General features: G+C 34.3%; 2 protein-coding genes across 4 annotated transcripts; one reads left to right on the top strand and one right to left on the bottom strand.

Annotated features, from left to right (window-relative positions):
- Positions 1–966: 966 nt before the first annotated feature.
- LOC125676949 (uncharacterized) lies at positions 967–12770 on the top strand. 2 transcript variants are annotated; one of them, XM_048914826.2, is made up of 5 exons: positions 986–1083; positions 3788–3879; positions 9127–9257; positions 9701–10066; positions 10381–12770. In XM_048914826.2, exons 2-5 carry the CDS (start codon positions 3840–3842, stop codon positions 10384–10386), a joined length of 543 nt encoding a protein of 180 aa, XP_048770783.1. In that variant the 5' UTR covers positions 986–1083; positions 3788–3839; the 3' UTR covers positions 10387–12770. The 2 variants fall into 2 exon arrangements, with proteins under 2 accessions (XP_048770782.1, XP_048770783.1); XM_048914825.2 differs by having other exon boundaries at positions 967–1083; positions 9701–12770.
- A 1542-nt stretch (positions 12771–14312) lies between these two features.
- On the bottom strand, positions 14313–24878 carry LOC125676912 (uncharacterized). 2 transcript variants are annotated; one of them, XM_048914780.2, is made up of 9 exons: positions 24506–24845; positions 23545–23652; positions 22726–22877; positions 22111–22269; positions 19346–19455; positions 16992–17103; positions 16051–16178; positions 15348–15495; positions 14313–15043 (listed from the first exon to the last, which is right to left on the bottom strand). In XM_048914780.2, exons 1-9 carry the CDS (start codon positions 24830–24832, stop codon positions 15004–15006), a joined length of 1284 nt encoding a protein of 427 aa, XP_048770737.2. In that variant the 5' UTR covers positions 24833–24845; the 3' UTR covers positions 14313–15003. The 2 variants fall into 2 exon arrangements, with proteins under 2 accessions (XP_048770737.2, XP_056014568.1); XM_056158593.1 differs by lacking the exons at positions 14313–15043; positions 16051–16178 and having other exon boundaries at positions 15350–15495; positions 24506–24878.
- Positions 24879–26264: the final 1386 nt, after the last annotated feature.

Here is a 26264-nt window from a genome sequence, read left to right as displayed (position 1 = left end):
GGTACAGTACAGACACTGACAGTATAGTGTTAAATCTAAAGCAAACTAGCATGGCGCCATGTCATGCCCTTTTTGGCTGGCGCCATGCCCTTTTTTCTCTATAAAATTTTCAAAAACATTTGCTAATATAAACAATTGTTCTTTATTTCACAAGGCTGATTAAAAAGTTTGAAATAAAGGCAGCAGGTATTAACATTTAAAGAGGCTAAATGATTATTCTATTATTATCATAGTAAGATACAATGAAAGTGCCCCAAAATTGTCTTGCCGCGACGAAAAGTGCCCTTTTGAACACGATTTGTGTGCCCTCTCTAGATCCTAGATTTAACACTACAGTATTTTGTAAAAGGGGCGTTTCCCGGATTCCTACCACACCCACCTTTATTTTCAAGATTACTAACCTCGCCATTTGAAACACTGTGCACTAAATTATTCTTTATCTTGTTGATATCCATTGGTACTCGTTTGTTCTATAAAACACACTCATACACTCGTGCAGTTTATGAACGACGAGCATGCTAAAGACCCGTGGGAACATAGACCTATATAACCGAGTTTAAGGAACACCATATATTCATAATATACAAGGTTCAAAACGTTTTTCAAGAACTATATAAAACACGTATACATAATTTTATTTTACAACTGTTATATATTGCACAATTTGAACTAGAAGCATGGACATCACTCCAGATCTGTGCCTTTAGTACTTTAGGGTATTAGTCTGCACCCGACAGGTGCTAGATAAGTTGTTCGAAATCAAATATTATTATTCATAAACTATGTAATTTATTTTATAACATGCATCTTGAAATAAAATTTTGTTGAATTTATACCACCCCAGGTATTGCCTAATTTGTATAAAGAAAACTATATCACATTATGAAGTTCAAAATGTTTCATTCACGAAAATAATATGTTCCAGTTGATTTTTTCTTAATCTGTAATCAGTTAAACGTTTAAAGTAAAGAGCTTAAGCATTAATCTTGAGTGTAACATTTGTACTTGGTGCTGATCAGGATTTTGGTGTAAACAATGCAGAAACTAGCCAGCTGGAGTGAACGAATCGCATCCGTTTGATAGGTAGAAACAGATATGATTTAGTTCAATGTTGAAAATTGAATCTGTGGTGTATGTAACGCATAGCAAGATAACATGACCTAAATAACCACATGTTCTAGATTTCGCAATCACGTTGACTGTTGTCAACTAAACAGGAATTGTAAACAGTCTGACTGGTTGAGTATCGTGAAAATTACATTAAATTGGGATGATTATGGGACTGTAAATGGTGGTAAGGCATTATCCTGTTATTCGCTCCGCGGAGCGAATAATATTTGACGTTGTTGACGTTACGCCAAAACTGTCAATGGAGGAAAAATAGCAACTGAAACAAAAAGCAAAACCTCGAGTACCATCCATTTTGAGAAGGTCAAGTGTTAAAAATAGGTGAAGGTGCAACTAAATAGAGAGAATATACCTTCGTAATAAACATGAAAATCTGAAGTTTTATTTTATTTGTAGCGTTTGTATTCGTATTGTATTTTAAATATAAGATTTATTCAGAAATATATGAATGATATTTTGAAAGATCGGCCTTATATATATACTCCTGTTATTCGCACCGGTGCGAATAACAGGAGTATATATATACAGACGAAGTTTCCATTTCAAGCTAAAACGCTCTAAAAAGGGAAGAATTCCCGGGAAAAGGGTTTCTTTGGGGGAGAGTATATAAAAAATGGGGCTTGGAAGTTTTGGGGTGAATTTCAATGAATACGACATTTAATGAATGAATATAGTGCTAAAATTATTCGCACCGGTGCGAATAACAGAAGTATATACAGACGAAGTTTCCAATTTCAAGCTATAACGCTCTAAAAAGGTAAAAAGGGAAGAATTTCGGGTGAATTTCAATGAATATGACATTTAATGAATGAATATAGTGCCATAATTATTCGCACCGGTGCGAATAACAGGAGTATATATATACAGACGAAGTTTCCATTTCAAGCTAAAACGCTCTAAAAAGGGAAGAATTCCCGGGAAAAGGGTTTCTTTGGGGGAGAGTATATAAAAAATGGGGCTTGGAAGATTTGGGGGTGAATTTCAATGAATACGACATTTAATGAATGAATATAGTGCTAAAATTATTCGCACCGGTGCGAATAACAGGAGTATATACAGACGAAGTTTCCAATTTCAAGCTATAACGCTCTAAAAAGGTAAAAAGGGAAGAATTTCGGGTGAATTTCAATGAATATGACATTTAATGAATGAATATAGTGCCATAATTATTCAATGAATATGACATTTAATGAATGAATATAGTGCCATAATTATTCGCACCGGTGCGAATAACAGGAGTATATATATACAGACGAAGTTTCCATTTCAAGCTATAACGCTCTAAAAAGGTAAAAATTTCAGGTGAATTTCAATGAATATGACATTTAATGAATGAATATAGTGCCATAATTATTCGCACCGGTGCGAATAACAGGAGTATATATATACAGACGAAGTTTCCATTTCAAGCTAAAACGCTCTAAAAAGGGAAGAATTCCCGGGGAAAGGGTTTCTTTGGGGGAGAGTATATAAAAAATGGGGCTTGGAAGTTTTGGGGGTGAATTTCAATGAATACGACATTTAATGAATGAATATAGTGCTAAAATTATTCGCACCGGTGCGAATAACAGGAGTATATACAGACGAAGTTTCCAATTTCAAGCTATAACGCTCTAAAAAGGGAAGAATTTCAGGTGAATTTCAGTGAATATAGTGCTAAAATTTTTAGCACCGGTGTGAATCACAGAAGTATATATATATAGACGTGGTTTACAAAATAAGGCATAATCATAATCATAATCAACGCTATATTTAAAAATTTTGTGCGGCGGGAATTTATTAATCAATACCACGACAGCAGAATGTTATCACGCAACAGACACATTCACGAATCTTGGATGGCCATTCAAGATGTTGTAGGACCAGCGGCACAATGGCCAATACTGGTGCGGCGATTATTTTGGACCCCCTGTTTAAGTCATTGGGAGAGGTTGTTGATATGTACATTTGTTTACGTTAACGGGTTAAACCCAGTGATGTTCATTGAATGGGCAACATTGCAATTTAGTACGAAAACAAATTAATAAATAACGTCAACAACGTCAAATATTATTCGCTCCGCGGAGCGAATAACAGGATAATGCCGGTGGTAACAAGAGACACATGAGTCATAACCTTCAGATCTGATATAAGGGAGGTTTTTATATATATAGTAAGTACTATTTGCAGGTATCAATTCTATAGTAACTCTACTATAAGTGGGTGACAGGTTTAATGTGAACCCGTGACCTCTTGTACAACATTGTAGTCCTTTATTGATCAAGCGAAACGGTAATCTCAGCGAGATTCGTCGAGGCTGGATATTTGGACTCTTCGAAAGAGGCATCAGTCCAAATATCCAGCCTCGACGAATCTCACTGAGATTAGCTAAGTGGTAGCCCATCACACAGTAGGAAGTTGCGGTTAAGAAAGTCATCAAACACTGCCATATGTTTACAGTACTGCCATTTGACCAGAACAGCATGGGTTCTAGTTAGGACATGTACTGTGACATTGCAAGGGTCACAAGGTTTTCCATTAAAAAAAAAATTCTGCATCAAACTTCCTTGATCCAAGTGTGTGGATTTTAATACAATGTATTGTATAAACTTTCTTTTCATATTCCACATTCCATCAGTAATGTTTTTAATGTATAAATCCAAATCATGATCTCTTTTAGATTATATTTATGAAAATATGGTGCTGATGGTCATATAACACAACAAAAATTGATGACATCTAATGGTACCTCTACCAGCTCATCTGATGATGGTATGATTTATATTTTTTATTAATAGCTACATGTATATTTTTTGTTTGTGAGCTCTGTTAATTTCCCACCTGTGAAGTAAATTGACTTTTAAGTATATACTCTTCAGCCCTTAATCCATGTGTTCGTTCATCTAGTATAAAGCTCACTGCTGTCTACATATCTGTTCATTGAAATAGTTTATTATCTATATAATTCATTTTTGTCAAAAACAAATGTCTCCCCAGCTCCCCAAACTGAAAGTGTTACAATTTACAACCACCTCCACCCCCTATTTCCATGGGGATCTGGGTTAAAATAGGTCCTCAGTATCCCATACTTGTATGAGGTGACTAAATGGGGCAGTCCTTCGGATGAGACCACAAAATCCGAGGCCCCGTGTCACAGGAGGTGTGGCACGATAAAGATCCCTTCCTGCTCAAAGGCCGTAAGCGCCGATCATAGGCCTAAATTTTGCAACGCTTTACCAGCAATGGTGACATCTCCATATGAGGGAAAAATTCTCGAGTGGGACGTTAAATTATATACAATCAATAAAACAGCCCCCTTAATGCACTGCATGATATGGAGGAGAAAGCATGAACAGAGACTTTATGAACATGAGCACAAACAGAGACATTATGAAATGCACTTTGTGCATTGAGGAAAAAGATGGAGAAAAGAATCAACATTGATGTGACCAATGTCATAGTTGTGTATGATACAAAAATAATGACTGTTATGCTGAAGTACATGTATCAGTTATGAATATATATATATATATATATATATATATATATATATATATATATATATATATAATCCAAATAGAAAGAGTTGATATCACACAGTCAAAATAATTCAATAAAAAAAGCAGGAAAATCTACAGTTCCAAAATATATTTAAATCACCAGCGCTTTCTGGACTTTAACATCCATCCTCAGGTGAATACAAATTTTAAATGTTAAATTTTAAAAATTTGTATTCACCTGAGGATGGATGTTAAAGTCCAGAAAGCGCTGGTGATTTAAATATATTTTGGAACTGTAGATTTTCCTGCTTTTTTTTATTGAATTATATATATATATATATATCATTAAATAATAATGAAGTCATTTGTACAAAATTTCAAGGCTAGATGATACATGTGAGAGACTAGGTGATGTATGTGATAGACTAGATGATACATGTGATAGACTAGGTGATGCATGTGATAAACTAGATGATACATGTGATAGGCTAGATGATACATGTGAAAGGCTAGGTGATGTATGTGATAAACTAGATCATACATGTGTAGACTAGATGATACATGTGATAGACTAGATGATACATGTGATAAACTAGATGATACATGTGAGAGACTTGGTGATGCATGTGATAAACTAGATGATACATGTGATAGGCTAGATGATACATGTGAAAGGCTAGGTGATGTATGTGATAAACTAGATCATACATGTGTAGACTAGATGATACATGTGATAGACTAGATGATACATGTGAGAGACTAGATGATACATGTGATAGACTAGATGATACATGTGATAGACTAGGTGATACATGTGATAGACTAGGTGATGTATGTGAGAGACTAGATGATACATGTGATCGGCTAGATGATACAAGTGATCAGCTAGATGATATGTGTGATAGGCTAGATGATACATGTGATAAACTAGATGATACATGTGAGAGACTAGATGATACATGTGAGAGACTAGGTGATGCATGTGATAGACTAGATGATTCATGTGATAGACTAGATGATACATGTGAGAGACTAGATGATACATGTGATAGACTAGATGATACATGTGAGAGATTAGATGATGCATGTGATAGACTAGATGATTCATGTGATAGACTAGATGATTCATGTGATAGACTAGATGATACATGTGATAGACTAGATGATACATGTGATAGACTAGATGATACATGTGAGAGATTAGATGATGTATGTGATAGAATAGGTGATGTATGTGATAGACTAGGTGATGTATGTGATAGACTAGATGATACATGTGATAGATTAGATGATACATGTGATAGACTAGATGATACATGTGATAGACTAGGTGATGATTGTGATAGACTAGATGATTCATGTGATAGACTAGATGATACATGTGATAGACTAGGTGATACATGTGATAGACTAGGTGATGATTGTGATAGACTAGATGATACATGTGAGAGACTAGATGATACATGTGAGAGACTAGGTGATGTATGTGATAGACTAGATGATACATGTGATAGACTAGATGATACATGTGATAGACTAGATGATACATGTGATAGACTAGGTGATACATGTGATAGACTAGGTGATGTATGTGAGAGACTAGATGATACATGTGATCGGCTAGATGATACAAGTGATCAGCTAGATGATATGTGTGATAGGCTAGATGATACATGTGATAAACTAGATGATACATGTGAGAGACTAGATGATACATGTGATAGACTAGGTGATGCATGTGATAGACTAGGTGTTGCATGTGATAGGCTAGATGATACATGTGATAGACTAGGTGATGATTGTGATAGACTAGATGATGGATGTGATAGACTAGATGATACATGTGATAGACTAGATGATACATGTGAGAGATTAGATGATGTATGTGATAGAATAGGTGATGTATGTGATAGACTAGGTGATGTATGTGATAGACTAGATGATACATGTGATAGGCTAGATGATACATGTGATAGGCTAGATGATACATGTGAGAGATTAGATGATACATGTGATAGACTAGATGTTCCATGTGATAGACTAGGTGATGTATGTGATAGACTAGATGATACATGTGATAGATTAGATGATACATGTGATAGACTAGATGATACATGTGATAGACTAGATGATACATGTGAGAGATTAGATGATACATGTGAGAGACTAGATGATACATGTGATAGACTAGGTGATGATTGTGATAGACTAGATGATGGATGTGATAGACTAGATGATACATGTGATAGACTAGGTGATGATTGTGATAGACTAGGTGATGGATGTGATAGACTAGGTGATGGATGTGATAGACTAGGTGATGTATGTGATAGACTAGGTGATGTATGTGATATACTAGATGATACATGTGAGAGATTAGATGATACATGTGAGAGACTAGATGATACATGTGATAGACTAGGTGATGATTGTGATAGACTAGATGATGGATGTGATAGACTAGATGATACATGTGATAGACTAGGTGATGATTGTGATAGACTAGGTGATGGATGTGATAGACTAGGTGATGGATGTGATAGACTAGGTGATGTATGTGATAGACTAGATGATACATGTGATAGACTAGATGATACATGTGATAGACTAGATGATACATGTGATAGACTAGATGATACATGTGATAGACTAGGTGATGATTGTGATAGACTAGATGATGGATGTGATAGACTAGATGATACATGTGATAGACTAGATGATACATGTGATAGACTAGATGATACATGTGAGAGATTAGATGATGTATGTGATAGAATAGGTGATGTATGTGATAGACTAGGTGATGTATGTGATAGACTAGATGATACATGTGATAGGCTAGATGATACATGTGATAGGCTAGATGATACATGTGATAGACTAGATGTTCCATGTGATAGACTAGGTGATGTATGTGATAGACTAGATGATACATGTGATAGATTAGATGATACATGTGATAGACTAGATGATACATGTGATAGACTAGATGATACATGTGAGAGATTAGATGATACATGTGAGAGACTAGATGATACATGTGATAGACTAGGTGATGATTGTGATAGACTAGATGATGGATGTGATAGACTAGATGATACATGTGATAGACTAGGTGATGATTGTGATAGACTAGGTGATGGATGTGATAGACTAGGTGATGGATGTGATAGACTAGGTGATGTATGTGATAGACTAGATGATACATGTGAGAGATTAGATGATACATGTGAGAGACTAGATGATACATGTGATAGACTAGGTGATGATTGTGATAGACTAGATGATGGATGTGATAGACTAGATGATACATGTGATAGACTAGGTGATGATTGTGATAGACTAGGTGATGGATGTGATAGACTAGGTGATGGATGTGATAGACTAGGTGATGTATGTGATAGACTAGATGATACATGTGAGAGATTAGATGATACATGTGATAGACTAGGTGATGCATGTGATAGACTAGATGATACATGTGATAGACTAGATGATTCATGTGATAGACTAGATGATGTATGTGAGAGACTAGATGATGTATGTGAGAGACTAGATGATACATGTGATCGGCTAGATGATTCATGTGATAGACTAGATGATACATGTGAGAGATTAGATGATGGATGTGATAGACTAGATGATACCTGTGAGAGACTAGATGATACATGTGAGAGACTAGATGATGGATGTGATAGACTAGATGATACCTGTGAGAGACTAGATGATACATGTGAGAGACTAGATGATACATGTGAGAGATTAGATGATACATGTGATAGACTAGGTGATGCATGTGATAGACTAGATGATACATGTGATAGACTAGATGATTCATGTGATAGACTAGATGATACATGTGAGAGATTAGATGATACCTGTGAGAGACTAGATGATACATGTGAGAGACTAGATGATGGATGTGATAGACTAGATGATACATGTGATAGACTAGGTGATGATTGTGATAGACTAGGTGATGGATGTGATAGACTAGGTGATGGATGTGATAGACTAGGTGATGTATGTGATAGACTAGATGATACATGTGAGAGATTAGATGATACATGTGATAGACTAGATGATTCATGTGATAGACTAGATGATACATGTGATAGACTAGATGATACATGTGATAGACTAGGTGATACATGTGATAGACTAGGTGATGCATGTGATAGACTAGATGATACATGTGAGAGATTAGATGATACATGTGATAGACTAGATGATACATGTGATAGACTAGATGATACATGTGATAGACTAGGTGATGTATGTGATAGACTAGGTGATGCATGTGATAGACTAGGTGTTGCATGTGATAGGCTAGATGATACATGTGAGAGATTAGATGATACATGTGATAGACTAGATGATTCATGTGATAGACTAGATGATTCATGTGATAGACTAGATGATACATGTGATAGACTAGGTGATGAATGTGATAGACTTGGTGATGTATGTGATAGACTAGGTGATGAATGTCAGGACTGATTATAATGTTCTATTGCAGGCCTTGCTGGAGAGGTAATATGGGTCATCACATTCTTGAGCACTAGTCTGCTATTTGGCTCTATGATGATGCTTATCTGCTGTGATGCTTACAAGAAATATAACCGAAGAGTTCCAAGAGAATACATTACGGTTTGTTCCTCAGCCTCAGATAATTTTCTTTCCAATATGTGAATTAGGAATAATTATCAATAGATTACTTTGTTTGAAAAAAAAAGTTTATGCAGTGTACATGTAGCATGATGTACAGTGATATCTGTAAAACACTCAATATTATTGATGGTTCTCTGTGTTCTGCAGACAATGATACATGTACATATGTATTCGTAAACAAATTCTGAGGTACTGGTCTCAGTTCAATTCTATGAAGACATAAATTAATATGATATTCTTAAAATTCCATATTTTGTATACAGAGTTTCTTAAACCTCATTACTTTCTCACTCCTTGCAATGAAGTGAAGTGGCAATATCTAAAATGACGCAAAGTTTTTCCCCCATACATTTGATAGGATGAAGTAACTCAGTTTTTCCCATACAGTGATTTCACTGTTGATCGTTGTATTGGATTTACAGGGTAGAGGCAATTATCCAAGACAGGATCCCAGTGCCCCATCACAAGGGACAACAGTGAGTAATGGAGGAACTCAATCCAATGGAAGCTCTAATACAGGAGGAAAAGAACTAGACAGACAGACAGACAAAGCCGGAGAGGGAAATGGAGGACATGCGATGCATTTATCCAGTGACATCAACATGCCGTCAGGATCAAAGAAAAAGTCCGACCTTCCACCGATAGATGCCGAGATTTCCACCATATCTGGATCAGTGCCTGAGGAAGGCGGGGTGGTGAATGCTGGGTTTACTGATAAACCGCTTCCCTCCATACACAGTAACACCTCGGGGGTCGTACTCACGCCTGTGACCAATCTCAATCTTGGTGTTAGTATTTATTCATGATTTTATATGTAGCTCAGCATTATTTGTTACTGTTATAAATATCCGATCCAAATCAGATGAATGATTTTTTTTATATGTCTCTGTTTCCCTGTTCATTGTGAAAAAAAAAAGATCAAAGATCTACATGTAGCTTTAGAAATTGTGATAAATGAAATTCTATCCACATTAGTCGTAGAAAGATGTTTGCATTTTTCTGGATTGATCTGTTTTATTATCTAAAAATTTGAAATAAATGATGTGTTTTGTAGTTTTAGAACTCATTTGCAAGATACAAATTTCCATCTCTTTCTTTTTAGATATAGTGTGCAATGGAATTTTTGAGATTTTTATTACACAGCTGGCCAATTATGTAGAAAATCCAGGAATTCTGCATAAGTAGATTAACTTCTTATTTACAGTATATATACATGTAAATGTTAGATAATTATCTGTCTCCAGATTTGGTTAATCATCCTAGTGATATATTAAAGCAATTCGTTGTTGCTTAGTTTCAATGTAAACATCGTGACCTATATAAGGTAGGTCACTGGATTTTATTATACAAGCTGTATATAGTACTGTTTCAGTATTTTTTTTTTTTTCTCCAGAAAGTGCAATGAAAAAAAACAAACAATAAGTGTTATTTGTAGCATATTATAGTGGCATTCCTCTATTTTTCGTGCTTACTATGCAATCATTGGAGATTTATTAGATTCTGTGATGGACTAATGGACGGGAGCACATTTTGGTGTGATATTAGATTTAAGTTTCAATCGTATCAGATGAATTGCAGGCAATTATGTCAGTCACTTGGGTTCGAAATTTATAGTAAATTCAAACCCAAGCATTATAATTGCCTGTGGGGTGAACAACTTCTCTTTACAGCTAACTTTTGTACCTTGTCACTGAATTATCACTTTGTTCTGTGTGTCATTTTCAGTGTTACATGCAAAGCAAAGTGATATTACAGGGGGGGGGGGGGGGGGGGTGTCCCATAAGTGTCCTGCAGATACAAATTGTAGTTTTTATTATATTCCTGACATGTGTTCCAAGGTACACTTTTAAAGGGGAGGGGGGGGGTATCCTTTTATGGATCAAGATGAGAATATATCAATGTTTGAGACTCTCCACATTTCAGCCTGTGGATTTTCTTCTTTGGAATTGTATTATTAAATTGAGACATAAATTGCACAAGGTTCTATTTTTGAAGTATGAATGAAAAAACAAAGCCTTTAAATTCTTTTTTTTTTTACATAATTATGTATGATGTACAATGTAAATTATATCTGTTTTATGGTCAGTTTACAGTGTAAAAAAATCTTATTATTCAACAGTTTATAATTAGTCTATGTTTCATTGTAAAGTCTATTTGACATACATATCTCTCTCTCTCTCTCTCTCTCTCTCTCATCTTTTTTTTTTTTTTATGTTTTTCACTTTGATAGTGAACTACAGCCGTGTTGCTATGAGATATATGTACTCCAGGAACTGGATAGCTGCAGAACCGGTCTGCTCTCTCTCTCTGGACAAAAAAAAAAAATCTGTCCCAATCTTTTCCCAGAGTTCTACAGTTCTGTAGCAAATAGCTGGAAAGGTCTGCTTTTCTTTATCTGTTAATGAAGTACATCTATTGTACACATATATTTCAAATATACAAAGATCATATGAATTTCCAAGGGATTATTTGAAATTTATCAGATATCAAGACAAAATAGAAAAGATTTATTAAACCAATTCTGGACCCCCGAGAGCATATAAAGCATATTGTAATAAACACAGACAGGAAAACTCCAAATACACTTGCTGAATGTAAACTGTCATGTCAGATGACAAAGAATTAATGGCATAATTCAACCTCGCAATTCAATTTTCAAAATGGCTACTTATAAAGGTCGCATAGATAATCAATATTTACTTTGCCTACCTGTCTTGCATTATGACATCATACTTGTGTTGACCTTTGTAATATAACATCATACTCGTGTTGACCTTGGTATTATGGCATGAGAATTTGCATTGTGTACCCAAATTCTTGAAACTGTGTACAATATGCCATTCTATTGAAAGCTTTTGAGCAAATTTTCACATATACTACAACAGGCAATATGAACTTCATGTAGTTGATTACATGTTTAAAATGCCATATGGGAATATCGATATATGTAATCTGTAAAGATTTTGTAAATTGCCAGATTGGGCGTTATAAACAGATGTATTTGCTTTTAAATATCCACGAATGTGCTTGATTTCAGCAAAATCACAAACTTTACAAAGTTCAAATGTTATATCTTGATAGAAAAATGTTTCCCATGTAGAAAATTCAACACAATTTGAAATGCCATTACAAATTAATAGGCCAATATTTCCCAGTGGTAGGCTTTGTGATAACCGAGAATATTTGGATTTTTTTTTTACGAACAACATTCCACTAGATGTATTGTTTTTGCTCAGCTTTGTTAAATAACTGTGTATATATATGGTTATATATGTGTATTTGGAAGTACATGTTTTGTAATTATGTATGTACTGATGTATAAAATATGTGTATGTTGCTGTATGCATGTAATGTGATTCGTTAGCAGCAGTGTGATAATTAAGTGCTGATATTAAGAGCTCTTTTATGTGATTTATTTATTTTCCTACATTGTACTTTTATAGTATTACAAACTGATTTCATAAATTGGAATAAAATCTTATATTTTTCAAATACAACTCTTAGTGTATATTTTTCAGATACAATAAATCTAGAAGTTTTGGCCATTTAAATCTGGATGAATAAGACTACAGAATGTATTATAGACAGAACTTTACATGTTAGATAGGAAACATTTACAACATATAACCATACGAACTAAATGGGGCGGTCCTTGGAATGAGACTGCAAAAACCAAGGTCCCGTTTCACAGCAGGTGTGGCACGATAAAGATCCCTCCCTACATGCTCAAAGGCTGTAAGCTCCGACCACAAGCCCAAATTTTGCAGCCCTTCACTGGCAATGTTGACATCTCCATACGAGTGAAAAATTCTCGAGAGAGATGTTAAACAATATACAACCAACCATGCAGACTGCCTTGCATTAGTCAGAAGCACATTTTAGATATACTTCCCGTATTACAAAACACAATTTGTATTTTGGTCAAGGTCAGTCTTAGATAGATAAAAAAAATATTAAAAAATAAGGACGTTTTGGACTATCTAATATTTAATGGATCATCATGTTTCTGCCAATGAGAATCTTGACTGGACACATCACACACAGGTAGAATACTGGTGGACAAATATTGATGTAGTCCTGCAAAATGTGGGCATATTTATTTACATTTCCAATATGTTTCTGCTTTCGACATCTTTACAAATTGTGCTGGCATACTTTTCAGGTAGTGCTTGGTATAAACGATTTGATGATCTCATTAAAGAGATCATTATAGCAATGCTGAATTGAAGATATTTCTAATAAGATAGTGGCTCTCTCTAAAAGAATTTTTGCGTGCATCAATTGAATTAAGGATATCATGAATTCAATGGAAGAGAGAAATAATTCAATTATTGCGTACATTAATTGAATTGATGTGCACTACAATTCAATTGAATGGAGCAATACATGTAATTCAATTATTGAGGACATTCATTGAATTATTGCTCTCTTCAATTGAATTGTAGCACACATTAATTCAATTCTTGATATCATCAATTCATTTTGAGAGAGCAACAATTTAATTATAGCACTTATCAGTTCAGCAGAATAACTGGTGCTATCAACAATTCAAATAATGTGCACAATAATTCAGAACTGAAGATATCATTAATTATTTGAAGAGATCTTTAATTCAATTGATAATACATGTACAATGTATCTTCAAATTACTAAAGATATCTTCAATTATTGGAGTTTGTGTTAATTTGGCACTACATACTTGTGTACATAAATTAGCACTTTGACTGTATTTCACCTCCCCAAAAATGTATTAAAGCTCACTGGCCACATTACACATGTACAATGTATCAATAAATTTACTGATAACATGTAAAAGGGGGAAATCTTTCAAGTATAAAGCTGGTGGTAGGTGAATATTTGAAAGATAAGATAGAGAGATAATTAGAAAGATTAGATAGATAGAGAGAGAGATAAATAGATAGAAAGATAGATAGATAGAGAGATAAATAGATAGAAAGATTAGTAGATAGAGAGAGATAATTAGATAAATAGATAGAAAGATTAGATGACTTCCTTTCACAGACAACAACAGAAAACAGGGAATTTTTTTTTATTTGTTATCACAGACTAATATTGTCATATTTTAGTTTCTCATATCAGAGACACAAGATAACAGGTTAAGTCTCATATTATAGCCCAGCCGACAGCACTCTGATTTGAAGTCTCATATTATAGCCCAGCCGACAGCACTCCGATTTGAATTTTGTATACCATTTCAAAAATCAAAAATATCAAGTTCAAACCTTCTAAATCCTAGCTGTCAACAAATCATTTGGAACATATTTTTATAAAATATATCACTTGAAAGTAAAATGAAGGTGAACTTTCAATTATAAATGATACATGACCCAAAATCGATATTTCAGTCAATTGATGTTTACAATTTGCCTAATTTTTGCTAATTATAACACATTTATTAATCGTCAAATAATTTCAAAACTTTTTATGTTCAATTCCAATTTATAATAGGAATGATATAAACTTAATTTAGTTTAAATTCATTAAACTAATAAATAGAAATTAAGAATTTATAGGTGGGATTGCCACATATTTTTTAAGGTTAACATGCCGCCGAATGAGTTGACATATCTCAGTCTGTTATATATCTCCCTGCTCTTATGCATGGGTTCGCATACCTACATCATGAACATCACAAAATCTGTTAAGCAGAAATTTTAAAAAGTACTTTGTGGTTTATCACATCCAATATACAATGTGTACTGCATCATATACTTTCTCCATCATCAAAAAATCTTTTGCCGTTCCTGAAAAAAAAAAATACCAAACGTTTAAAGACATCCTGAGGCACAGTCTGAATCCATTGGCTTCATTGTTTTTCTGGCCTTGTACTGTATACATATTCCAATTACTAAAACTATATATACGTGTCTATTCTAATACTAGTATCAATCAAAGTTATATCAATATTTTCAACTTACTTTACATACAGTTTAAGCCTAGTTTTGAGTTTTATAAACCATTTGAATGTTGGGGGATCATAAAAAAAATACATTGCAATGAAAAGAATTAAAGAAGTTAAGCGATAAAATACACGATAAATTCCACTACCTGTAATCCCACTCGCTGATGCCCCACCCCTTCTGTTCATTCACCTCGTAGTCACAGAAACGTTCAAATATCCTGGCATCCTTCCCCTCGCCAATGAAAAACCGGGCCATGTCCACAACAGTGCACCTCATATTGTACATTTTTCCACCTGAAGAAAAAAGAATTGTACATGATCTGCTGGTACAGCTGTATATACACTACACCTAGTGACACCTAGTGAGATGCAGGGAATGTCTGCTGTCTGCAAGGCAGTGTTCAATAGCATAAATTAACTTGCTGGTCCACTAGACAAGTAACCATGCAGAGTTACTGGTCCTGTACGGGATTTGTCTATCCTTCTGGTGACGCAAGATAAAATGTAACATATTACTTAATTTTTACAATTAAAAGGTATAGAAATGCGAGTTTTGAAGATTGATTTCGATTTATTCAGAAATATTGGACAGTAGTAAATTACCATCCTCATTGCTTTCTCTAAAGTTTTTACAGGATCAATAACACAGAATATATATAAAATTTTAATTTAAAGTAATTTAATGCATGATTAACACAATCCAGGATTAAAAAATTAATCCTTGGTGGGGGGAGGGGACACTCTTCTGAAGTATATTCTGGTCTGGACTGTTTATACAAATTAAGTCAGTATACATCTTCTTTGATTAAGATGCGAATTTCAATAAAAGAGCAAATATTTTTTTAATACCAGCAGAAAATTTGGCAATGAATTCTTTTGGAGGAATTCCATCTTCTCCATGCTCATGGAGTTCAAAAGATGTCCATGTGACTGTGTCCAGTTCACCGTCAGGGTGAAAAACATACCCCATTACTAACCTGCAAATTAATCATACACTGTGTGACAATCCTCGTCTCTAGTTAAGGCAAAATGTCATTAACTGGCTCAAACATAGTTTACAGCAGATTGTTTAGGTAGAGATGTTTCAGCACTTATACTCAATCTTTAACAAAAAACATTTTGTATATTTCAAGAGCCTTTTCGATTACAGGTTAAGGAGGTATGCTACACCAGAGAAATTTGATGTAGATGAAAAGTGGAGGATATGTACAGCAATATTTTGAAATTGAAAATTTTCAAATTTACTTTATTCAGTCAAAAAATGCAGTTTTAGCTGAAAGCAATCGGAGAGAAATTTAAAACCCCTGCTGGACTCAAACACGAGATTTATAGTTCAGCAGTTGATGTGATAACCTACTGAGCTACTGAGCTAGGTGAGAATATTTCAAATGAATAGACAAACATTGCTGATATTGATTTTCATCCATGATTTAAAAGGAAGTCAGCCATTATGAAAAAATGGTCATAATGGCTGACTTCCTTTAAAAACAAGGATGAAAAACTCAATATCAGCAATATTCGACTTTTCCTTTTCACTTTAAATACCTAGCTGAGTAGCTCAGCAGGTTAGCATACCGCCTGCTGAACTGTAGGTCGCAGGTTCGAGTCCAACAGGGGTTTTAAAAAATTTTCCGATTACCTTCTACTAAATCTGTATTTCTTGACAAAATAAAGTAAATTTGAAAATTTTCAACTTCAATATATTGTTATAAATATCCTCCACTTTTCATCTACATCAAATTTCTCCGGTGTAGCATGCCTCGTTAATTGGATAGTGTATTATCTTTTACCTTGACAACGACCTTGGCATGGATATAACCCCAAGACATATGGCAGTCTTGTCTTCTAAGGTACAATACTGTATTGCATAGCGGTGTAAATCTGTCCAGTCACGGATGTTGCCTGCCAACAGAAACATATATGTGTACTGCCTTACCTTACATGTATATTGAAAACACTGTAGAATGACTAAGCATTCTCAAATTAAAGGGCTCCACAAAGCAGGGAATATCTTTGCATATCATAAGACAGCATTTCTGAAAGTACTATTGAAATCAGAAACACTGGGAATTTTTGAATTTCCATTCAATACATGTGAATTTGATATTCATACTTGAAAACCAGCTGACGACATGATCTTGTTGTAAGAAAGTATCCTTGCATGTATGTGTTCGAAATCAAACACATATACATTTCTAAACAAATAGTTTGTTTACATTAAGGAAATTAAACTTCCAGTAACCTTGAGCTTTTACACCCCTTATTGTAAACCATAATATATTCGAATCTTTATGCAAGGTTTAATTATTCATGAAAATTGAGTAAAAAATGTAACCTAAATCTTGTACACAGAATTTAGCATTACTCTTTCAGCAACCTTGGTCATTGAAATACACATGCACTAAGATAGCAAAGTACCTGTACTCTTTCTGTAAGTCTGATAAAATTTGATGAAAAATGAAGCCTATATCATGTACACAAGAAAGTTTGGAATTTCAATTCCAGTGACCTTTCATTTGTAACTTTGAAAACCAATGGGCACCAAAGACTTTATACAAGGTATCATTCCAGCAACTTTAAAGTCTGACAAAATTGGGATGAACTGGGATTAAATAAATTTAAATGAACTGGGATTAATGAAATTTAAATGAACTGGGATTAATAAAATTTTGAAGAACTGGGATTAATGAAATTTAAATGAACTGGGATTAATGAAATTTAACTAAACTGGGATTAATGAAATTTAAATGAACTGGGATTAATGAAATTTAGATGAACTGGGATTAATGAAATTTGAATAAACTGGGATCAATAATAGCATGAGGCTCATCCAACATGCATGTATTTAAACACATGTATTTACACATGAACTTCTACAAGAGAGAATGATTACAATCACGGGTCAGGGCCATGACATACCATCCTTTGAGCTGAGTATAAGCCTCTATTATCTCTCCATTATAAAGTTATGACTCAAACAAAAGTAGGGGAAATGAGAGTAAAACAAGTTTGGCCTAAATCTTTTACCAACACAAATTCTCTCAAGTGACCTTGACTTTTCATTTGTATCCTTGGAAACCAATATCAATATAAAAATCTTTCTACAAGGTACTATTCCAGCAAGTTTGACAAGCTCTGGGTGAGCATTGTCACAGAAGTCGTGTACACATTCAGAAGACTAAAGACAGAAATCGTGTACACATTCAGAAGACTAAAGACAGAAATCGTGTATACATTCAGAAGACTAAAGACAGAAATCGTGTACACATTCAGAAGACTAAAGACAGAGATCGTGTACACATTCAGAAGACTGAAGAACAAACACACAAACTTACAGGCAACTTTACTACATCCCTCCACAAATCTGCTACAAGGGAACAAATAACAGTTACCATGGTAACATAAGACAGAAAAAAGACAGAAGAAAAATACAAAGAAGTTTATACAAAGAAGTTTTAACAAAGAAGTATTCAGAATAAGGGCTAGATTTGCTCCCTAGAATTAACATTGATCAATGCTTTTCCTTCCAAATTATGTGTATTTTGTGCACAAAATCTGATGGAACAAAGCTGCTAATCCTTATTTGACCAAATCTACATTGATTTAGAATTCCCAAATCATAAAGGTGATCATTTTCCATCATTATTGGTATAATTCTATTCTTCACAACATTCAATGCAGGCTTAGACAAGACATATTTGTGACAGAGATTCCTCTCTCTGTTACAGTGTTAAACACAGAAGTAAAAAAAAAAACCCATTCACAACAATTAGTGCTTCACTAAAAATTTTAGAGACATTGTGTCACTTCTGATGCCACATGCTTTACATGACCACAAATGTCAGAAACAAATCATATGAAGTTATATTTGATATACATATTCATTTAATAGGAAGAAAATAAAGACTTGGTCTTTCTTTAAAACTCTGGGTTTCACTACAGGAAACACAGGCTGCTACATGTATTTGATATATCCAAATCTTTGCTTCTGAATCAATACATGTGTGTATGACTGAATCCTACTTCAATAATTACATTTAATATACATACACATGTTCAGATACACAGCATCTTATTAAGGTCTATTTATTCTAAAGATAGCTGCAATACATACAATCTCACATATTCTACAAATACCACTCACCATAGGAGTGGTCTCTGACCCCCGAAACATTCAGTTTGACGTCAGCATGTCCGCTAATTTTAACTGTCCCAGTAATGTCACCAAACTGTTCGTAATGGGTCTGATGAACCCTGATTAAAGATAATAAGAATCATTGTTCATAATGGGTCTATTGAACCCTAACTGAAAATAAACAACACTGTTCATAATGGTTCTAGTGAACCCTGATTAAATTTCAGCTTTCCAACTCAAAGCATGATGAAAAAAGTGCGGAAAGCCAAGCAGGACAGACTGACTCAACAGATGGACAGACAGACGAAGTGGAAACCTATAATCCCCTTTGGTTTCATTATTACGGAACTATAAAGACACATTGATCATAGTGGGTCTGGTAAGCCCTGATTAAAGTAAGGCACACCATTCACTCATTTTATGTAACTAATAATTATTATTATTCTTTATTGCTGAAGACATACGTCTTATGGCATACATGTTTACAAAAATAATAAACAAGTTAACAATTGTATAGTATGGCATGGCATGACATTATATGGTATGTTACATAATACTGATGTGAATTTATAGACAGAGAATGCTACATAAGTAAATCATTACGTAAATTAAAGGCACAGTAAAGATATTTCCCCAAATTACACAACTCTTTGAAATTTTTTACACTTAATAATTGTATAAGTTTAAAAACAGATGGGTTTTTCCAATAATACTTCTTGATATATTTCCTGCGTAATTCAATAAAGCAAGGGCATTTTAAAATGAAATGAAACTCATCCTCAATATCTAAATTACAAAGTTTACAATAGCGGTTATTTCTTGCTACATTAAAATGACGTCCACTCTCAATGGCAAGATTATGCGAAGACATTCTAATTCTACTAATATGTTTTTTATAAACATGTGGTATAGCCTTCATCAAGTAAAATTGCAATGAAAAATAGTCATAAATGTACATATAAATTTTACATCTTGGTGAGGAGTTGATTTGTTCAACAATACTCTGCACAAAAATATCAGAAATTCTTTGCTTAATTATTGGGAAATAAGTATTACAATATACGCCATTATATTCTTGATTACACCAAATATGACCCAAACCTATATCAAATAGTTTGTTTTTTATATGGATAGATATATATAATATATATTATATAATAGAGTTCAAATCTTGAGAGCTATAGACAGAGGGTAAATATTTGGATGGTACATGTGTCATCAAATTTTATATATTCAATAGATTTCAGATTAAGTACTAATAGAGTTCAAATCTTGAGAGCTATAGACAGAGGATAAATATTTGGATGGTACATGTGTCATCAAATTTTATATATTCAATAGATTTCAGATTAAGTACTGTGTAGTATAAACAAATGGTTATTCGAAGTTTCTGGTGCTAACTGGAGGATGACCCATCCCCCTCTCCCCCAATGGAACAGCAGTCTATAGAAGAATACATGTATGTACATTTACCTTTGTTTTGATATTTCTACAAATTGTGATGATATAATAATAATTTCCTCATGAATGCGCTGCAGTCGTGAACAATGCCTGTATGAATCTTGATAAATATAGTACGTCTCTTTTATACAGCTGGCAACTCCAACAGAAATGAAAGTAGAATGTTAATATAAGAAATAAATTTTAGTTTTTGAAAATACACGAAGGTCTGAATTGCGACACTTCATGCCGGCATACTTTTCATGAAGTGTTAACTTCCTTCATAAAGTATGCCAGCGTGAAGAGCGTTGCAGTTCACACACTCATTTATTTTCAAAAATGAAATTTATTTCTAATTGATAATGCACTCCAGGACCTGTCTCCTCTTTACAGTTAGTAGACAACTTACTCTGTCCACTGACACAATACATGTGACTGAGCTAAGAGAACTAGTAAACCTTTTATCGCCAATGTAATCTTTGAATTGCTAGCTGACACATAGGCTCTCTGGTTTTATATTTGGCCATCCTTAAAAAATTCTAATTTTTGCCATAATGCAACTAATTATTTTTAATATGAGTAGGTAGGTAGGTAGGTAGGTAATTTTTTTTGTTTGGTAAGACATACAATTAAATGAAGGTAATTACATGTATATAGTGTATCATATCTCAACTCCCATCTGGCAATATTGATTTCACTCATGGTCATTAAGATGCTTTCACTGATTTATAGAAAGATAAGCGTCTACATGTATATAACCGAGACATGCAAAAGAATATTGATTGGATGAAAATGGATAAAAAAAATTTAAAAAGTGGCAAATTGAGTCGGATAGTTTTGGGTGAATCTGCTGCATTCCAAAAAACAAACAAAAATTAAAAAAACAATTTTTAAGGAGGAATACTACACCAGAGAAAATGGAAAACTTTCAGATTCACTTTATTTAGTCAAAAAGTGAAGTTTTAGTAGAAATCAATCTGCATAAATTCAAAACTCCTGCTGGACTCGAAGCAGCGATCTACATTTCAGCAGTTGACATGCTAACCTAATGAGCTACTCAGCTAGGAAATGATGTTTGAAATGAAGAGACAAATATTGCTGATATTCATATTTTCATCCAGTCAGTCATTGTGACAATGTGGTATACCTCCTTAACAATAACCTAGATTAATAACTCTGTTGAATTACCATAAGTTCCCTCCCCTTGTTTTCACATTTTACTCTGCTTTCTTATAATTATCTACTATCAATTTCACTCCCTGCTACATGTACACAATGTACATACATACATGTATATTAGAAAATTTTAAGGCTATTAAACCATTCATTCTAACCTTTGGAGGTCATCAAAATATGACCTTGACCAAGTCTCTCTACATATAGCATCAGCCATTGTGACAGGATTCATGTCTGTATCAAAATCAAAATACGGAGTAAAGGCTGTCCATAAAAGGTCAAAGGTCACATCCACTTCTTCTCCCGTCTTGGTGATTCTGAAAATACAAGAAAAAGTTAATAAAATTTGACCGATGTATTGTATTGTCTCACTCAATTACGGACGAGACATCACAAGTCTTAGACATGTTTAGAAAATTTTACGTTGTTATAAGGGCACTTGGCCTGGATATCAATAATTTCTTCATATGTCAGATATGGAAAAATGAACCCATCATATACATGTACGTGTATACAGCATGTCATATGGATAGAGATATATGTGCATGAAGTTACATTCTTGTTCTGTTAATTGTATAAACTGCATGGAACACAGTGACCGTCTCATTCACCTCTATCTGTATCTATGACGTTTAAAGATTTCAGACTTCCTCAATTTGTGTTGAACACAAACACCTCTCTGATTACCACCAAAAAAAATGCTTTATGTGGAATATCTAAAGTCAAGAAAGGAAGAAAGCATATTGTTGGAACCTTCAGTCCATTATACATACACCATTTTCCCTGAGAAGGTAAGCTGCCATTCTTCCATTGCCTTTAGTGGAGTCATTTTCAGGCCTCCAGCAGCGTAAGATTTGGGATCTGTTCCCTTCAGGTTGGTGCTGTCCGACATAAAGGTACCTTGCAGGATTCCAAGACCTGGTGTCTAATAATATAAATAACCTAAATTACTGTCACTATATGGAATTCAATTGGGGCAGTGGGAAATCTGTCTAATAGTGCCTATGTAAGTCCTCTCCATCATAATCTTAGTCAATCACCATCCCTTTTCTTTAATGTCTCTTTAAGGAAGTATACTACATTGTCATAATGGCTGACGTCCTTTTAAAATATGAATTGAAATATAAATATCAGGAATATATGTCTTCCTTTCAAATACATCTCAGTATCTCAGTAGGTGAGCATGTCGACTGCTGAACAAGTTTGAATCCAGCAGAAGTTTTTAAAAAAAAAATTAAGATTGCTTTCTACTAAATCTACAATTTCTGACTAAATAAATTTTGAAAGTTTTCAAGTTTAAAATATTGTTGTATGCAACCTCCACTTTTCATCCACATCAAAATTCTTTGATTGATTTGAACATATTTTATTGTATAGATTATATACAAGGGGATTGGTTACAAGTTCTAGCAACTTAGAACCTCTCTGGTGTAATATTCCTCCTTAGATAGAAAGCTTCTAAGTCTTTTTTTTTTTAATATTAAAAAGAATTTCATTGTTTTCGGCCCAATGGAAGCACTCTGAATGGGGGCGGAACATACAGGTATTTTCTAACATTGATTGATTTACTAAATGAATTGTAACAGGATTACCCTGAGATAAAGCAATGTCTGGACCACATTGTCTTGTCTCCTGGCCGTGGCAGTGACCAGAAAATAACCATCTTTGTTTCCTCCATTAAAATATACAGCATCCACTGCCTGAAAATGACGAAATTTCTGTTTTATAAAACAATATGTTTACTAAAGTACTTTAAAACTATACATGAATATGTACTATAACAGGAAGGGAGAAAATGCAACGGACCAGACTGGGATTCGAACCCAGTGCTCTACCAACTTATCTAACTGGACACTGGCAATCGAACCCAGCTGACCACTACATTTCTCCCTCTTTAAATGTCTTCACACAGGAAGACATCAACCCAGATTCTTTTTGCACCTGGCAGGACTTTCACCTTCAAATCCAGGGGTGGTTCATGGCACCAAATGTAACAGGAAGGCAGAAAAAGCTATAAACTAGACTAAGATTTGAATCCGGCCCACTGAATCTCTAGTCAGGTGCTCTACAAACTGATCTAGCTGGCCACCAGCAATTGAACCCTTCTGACCTCTTCATTACATGTACATACTAATGTACAACATCCAGTCCTTTAATACAATGTGTGTACTGAAGTATCACATGACTGCACAGGTGAATGGTACATGCTTGTACAACTTCTGTGTCCAAAGCAGATGATAGGTGAGCAGTTTAGATATCGACAGATATGGGTCATTCAACTAATTATAAAAAGACCGCCACCCACTCCCCCCACCCCACCCCCACCCCGGCCCCCCAAAAAAACAACCAACAAATAAAAAACATCAAAGAAACACACTGTCACACACAAATAAATGAATAAACAAATCGAAAACAACATTATCATGGATAAAGCAAAACAAATTTTCAAAAAATCATCCAAAAAAAAAACAAAGAAAAGGAAAAGCCCCCCCCCCCCCCCCCCCCAACAAAAACAACCCACCAATACCATGGCGGATTCCTGAGAACCTTTACCTTTGGGTGTTCATCAATGCTTGGAAGATCTTGAACTTGATCCATTTCTTCAGGCGAGCTTCTAGACCGCACCCCATACCCAGCATTCTGGCCCGACGTTGCCTTCAGTTTCTTGTTTTTTCGCTGTCTCAGCCATAAAATCAACCTGAAGAAGCAGTATTTTATCGTGTATCGCGCACTGGGCTGTTTATATACGCCTGCGAGTGGCTTTGGTTCTGGTGCAAAATACAATTTCACAAGATACAGTAAGCCAACAGTAGTTAAAGCGTATGCAATCATTTTGTTTCCAAACTGAAATTGAAAGTAGGGTACAAGGGTAAAGGTCATTTCTGCAGACAAAGAAAGATAACTCTAACATTACTGAAACTCCCAAAAAATCTTTACTGATATTACAGCTATGTTTACAAATGGGAAAAAATGAATATCCATGAATCAAGTATAAATAAGATGTCATATTTCAATGCAATTTTTTTCCTTATATTTTTGTCATACATTTAAAGAAGAAAATTGGCCCCAACCTACGAAATCGGCGTTCTGAGACCGTCAATGATCCTCATCTTCTCTTTCACTGTAGAATGCCATGATTAACATGTTCCATTTTAAAAATAAACTTGCATCATGTAGAAGTGTACTTTCTAATGCAATTTTTCATATTGTCATTAATGGCATCAGTAAAAACTCTGCAAAATTTAATAATGACCCTAGTACATTTTGTTGTAACCCCCACCCCCACCCCCTCACCCCGGCGAATCTAAACGCAGAAGGAGGAGGAGCAATCTATGTGAGCGGATCTAACATCTAATTTTAATTAGATTGGAGGAGGAGGGGACAGACATCGAGTCCCTTGCTTATTCATAATGTTACTTATCAAAAATTAAGTTTCAGAATATTTTTAAAAGTGAAGCAAAAAAGGATACCAAAATTTCGCAACCTCGGGTTTTTGACTCAAGGATGGGTCCAAATTAGTCATATCGAGTTAAATGTCTATAATAAACATGATAAACTCTCTCTCTCTCTCTCTCTCTCTCTCTCTCTCTCTCTCTCTCTCTCTCTCTCTCTTCAATGTAAATAAAAAAATATTAGTGATGGAATAAATGCAACCATTTTCATTTAAAAAGGGGTTGCCATTATTTTGCACCTTTCATATAGGCCTATTTCCAAAACCACTTCATACTAAACACAAATTGTTTTTGTTTTAAACATATTTTATTGATTAAATCAAAAGGATTGGGAACAAGTTCTAACAACTTACTAGTCTCTCTCCTTAAAAGGGACAGCACAAGTTGTGTGTAGTATGAAGGCGGTTAAATGGAGAAGGTACAAAATAATTACACCCCCTTTTTTTATTATACGTTCGTTTGGTGTGTTTAGTAGAACGAGTGATTAAATATATATTATATATACGCCATATACCTTATATTTGTCAGCAAGTGCTTTTTTTTCTTCCTTTCTAAATTGAAACTTGCGATTGATTATTGATGGATTTAATTTCATCTTAGAGTGAGTTCCAATCCTTAATGCCATTGTAATAAAAGGCATATCACTAAATTTTTTCAACTCTGGGGGAAAAAAATCTAGTTTGATATATCTATTTGTTCTTGTGGCATTTTGTGAAAATTTTTCTAAAAGATAAGAAGAACATTCATAGTAAACAAAATATTAAAAAACATGATTGAGACGAAGTTGAAAACTCATGTTCCAACTTTTTCAGAATAACCCAATTCCTATTACCTTTACGTTACACTGCGCGTACATCAAT

Source organism: Ostrea edulis, chromosome 3 (assembly GCF_947568905.1).
Source record: "Ostrea edulis chromosome 3, xbOstEdul1.1, whole genome shotgun sequence".
NCBI lineage: Eukaryota > Metazoa > Mollusca > Bivalvia > Ostreida > Ostreidae > Ostrea > Ostrea edulis.
Note: the sequence above shows the minus strand (reverse complement) of the source record. Positions and strands in the feature narration are given on the sequence as shown.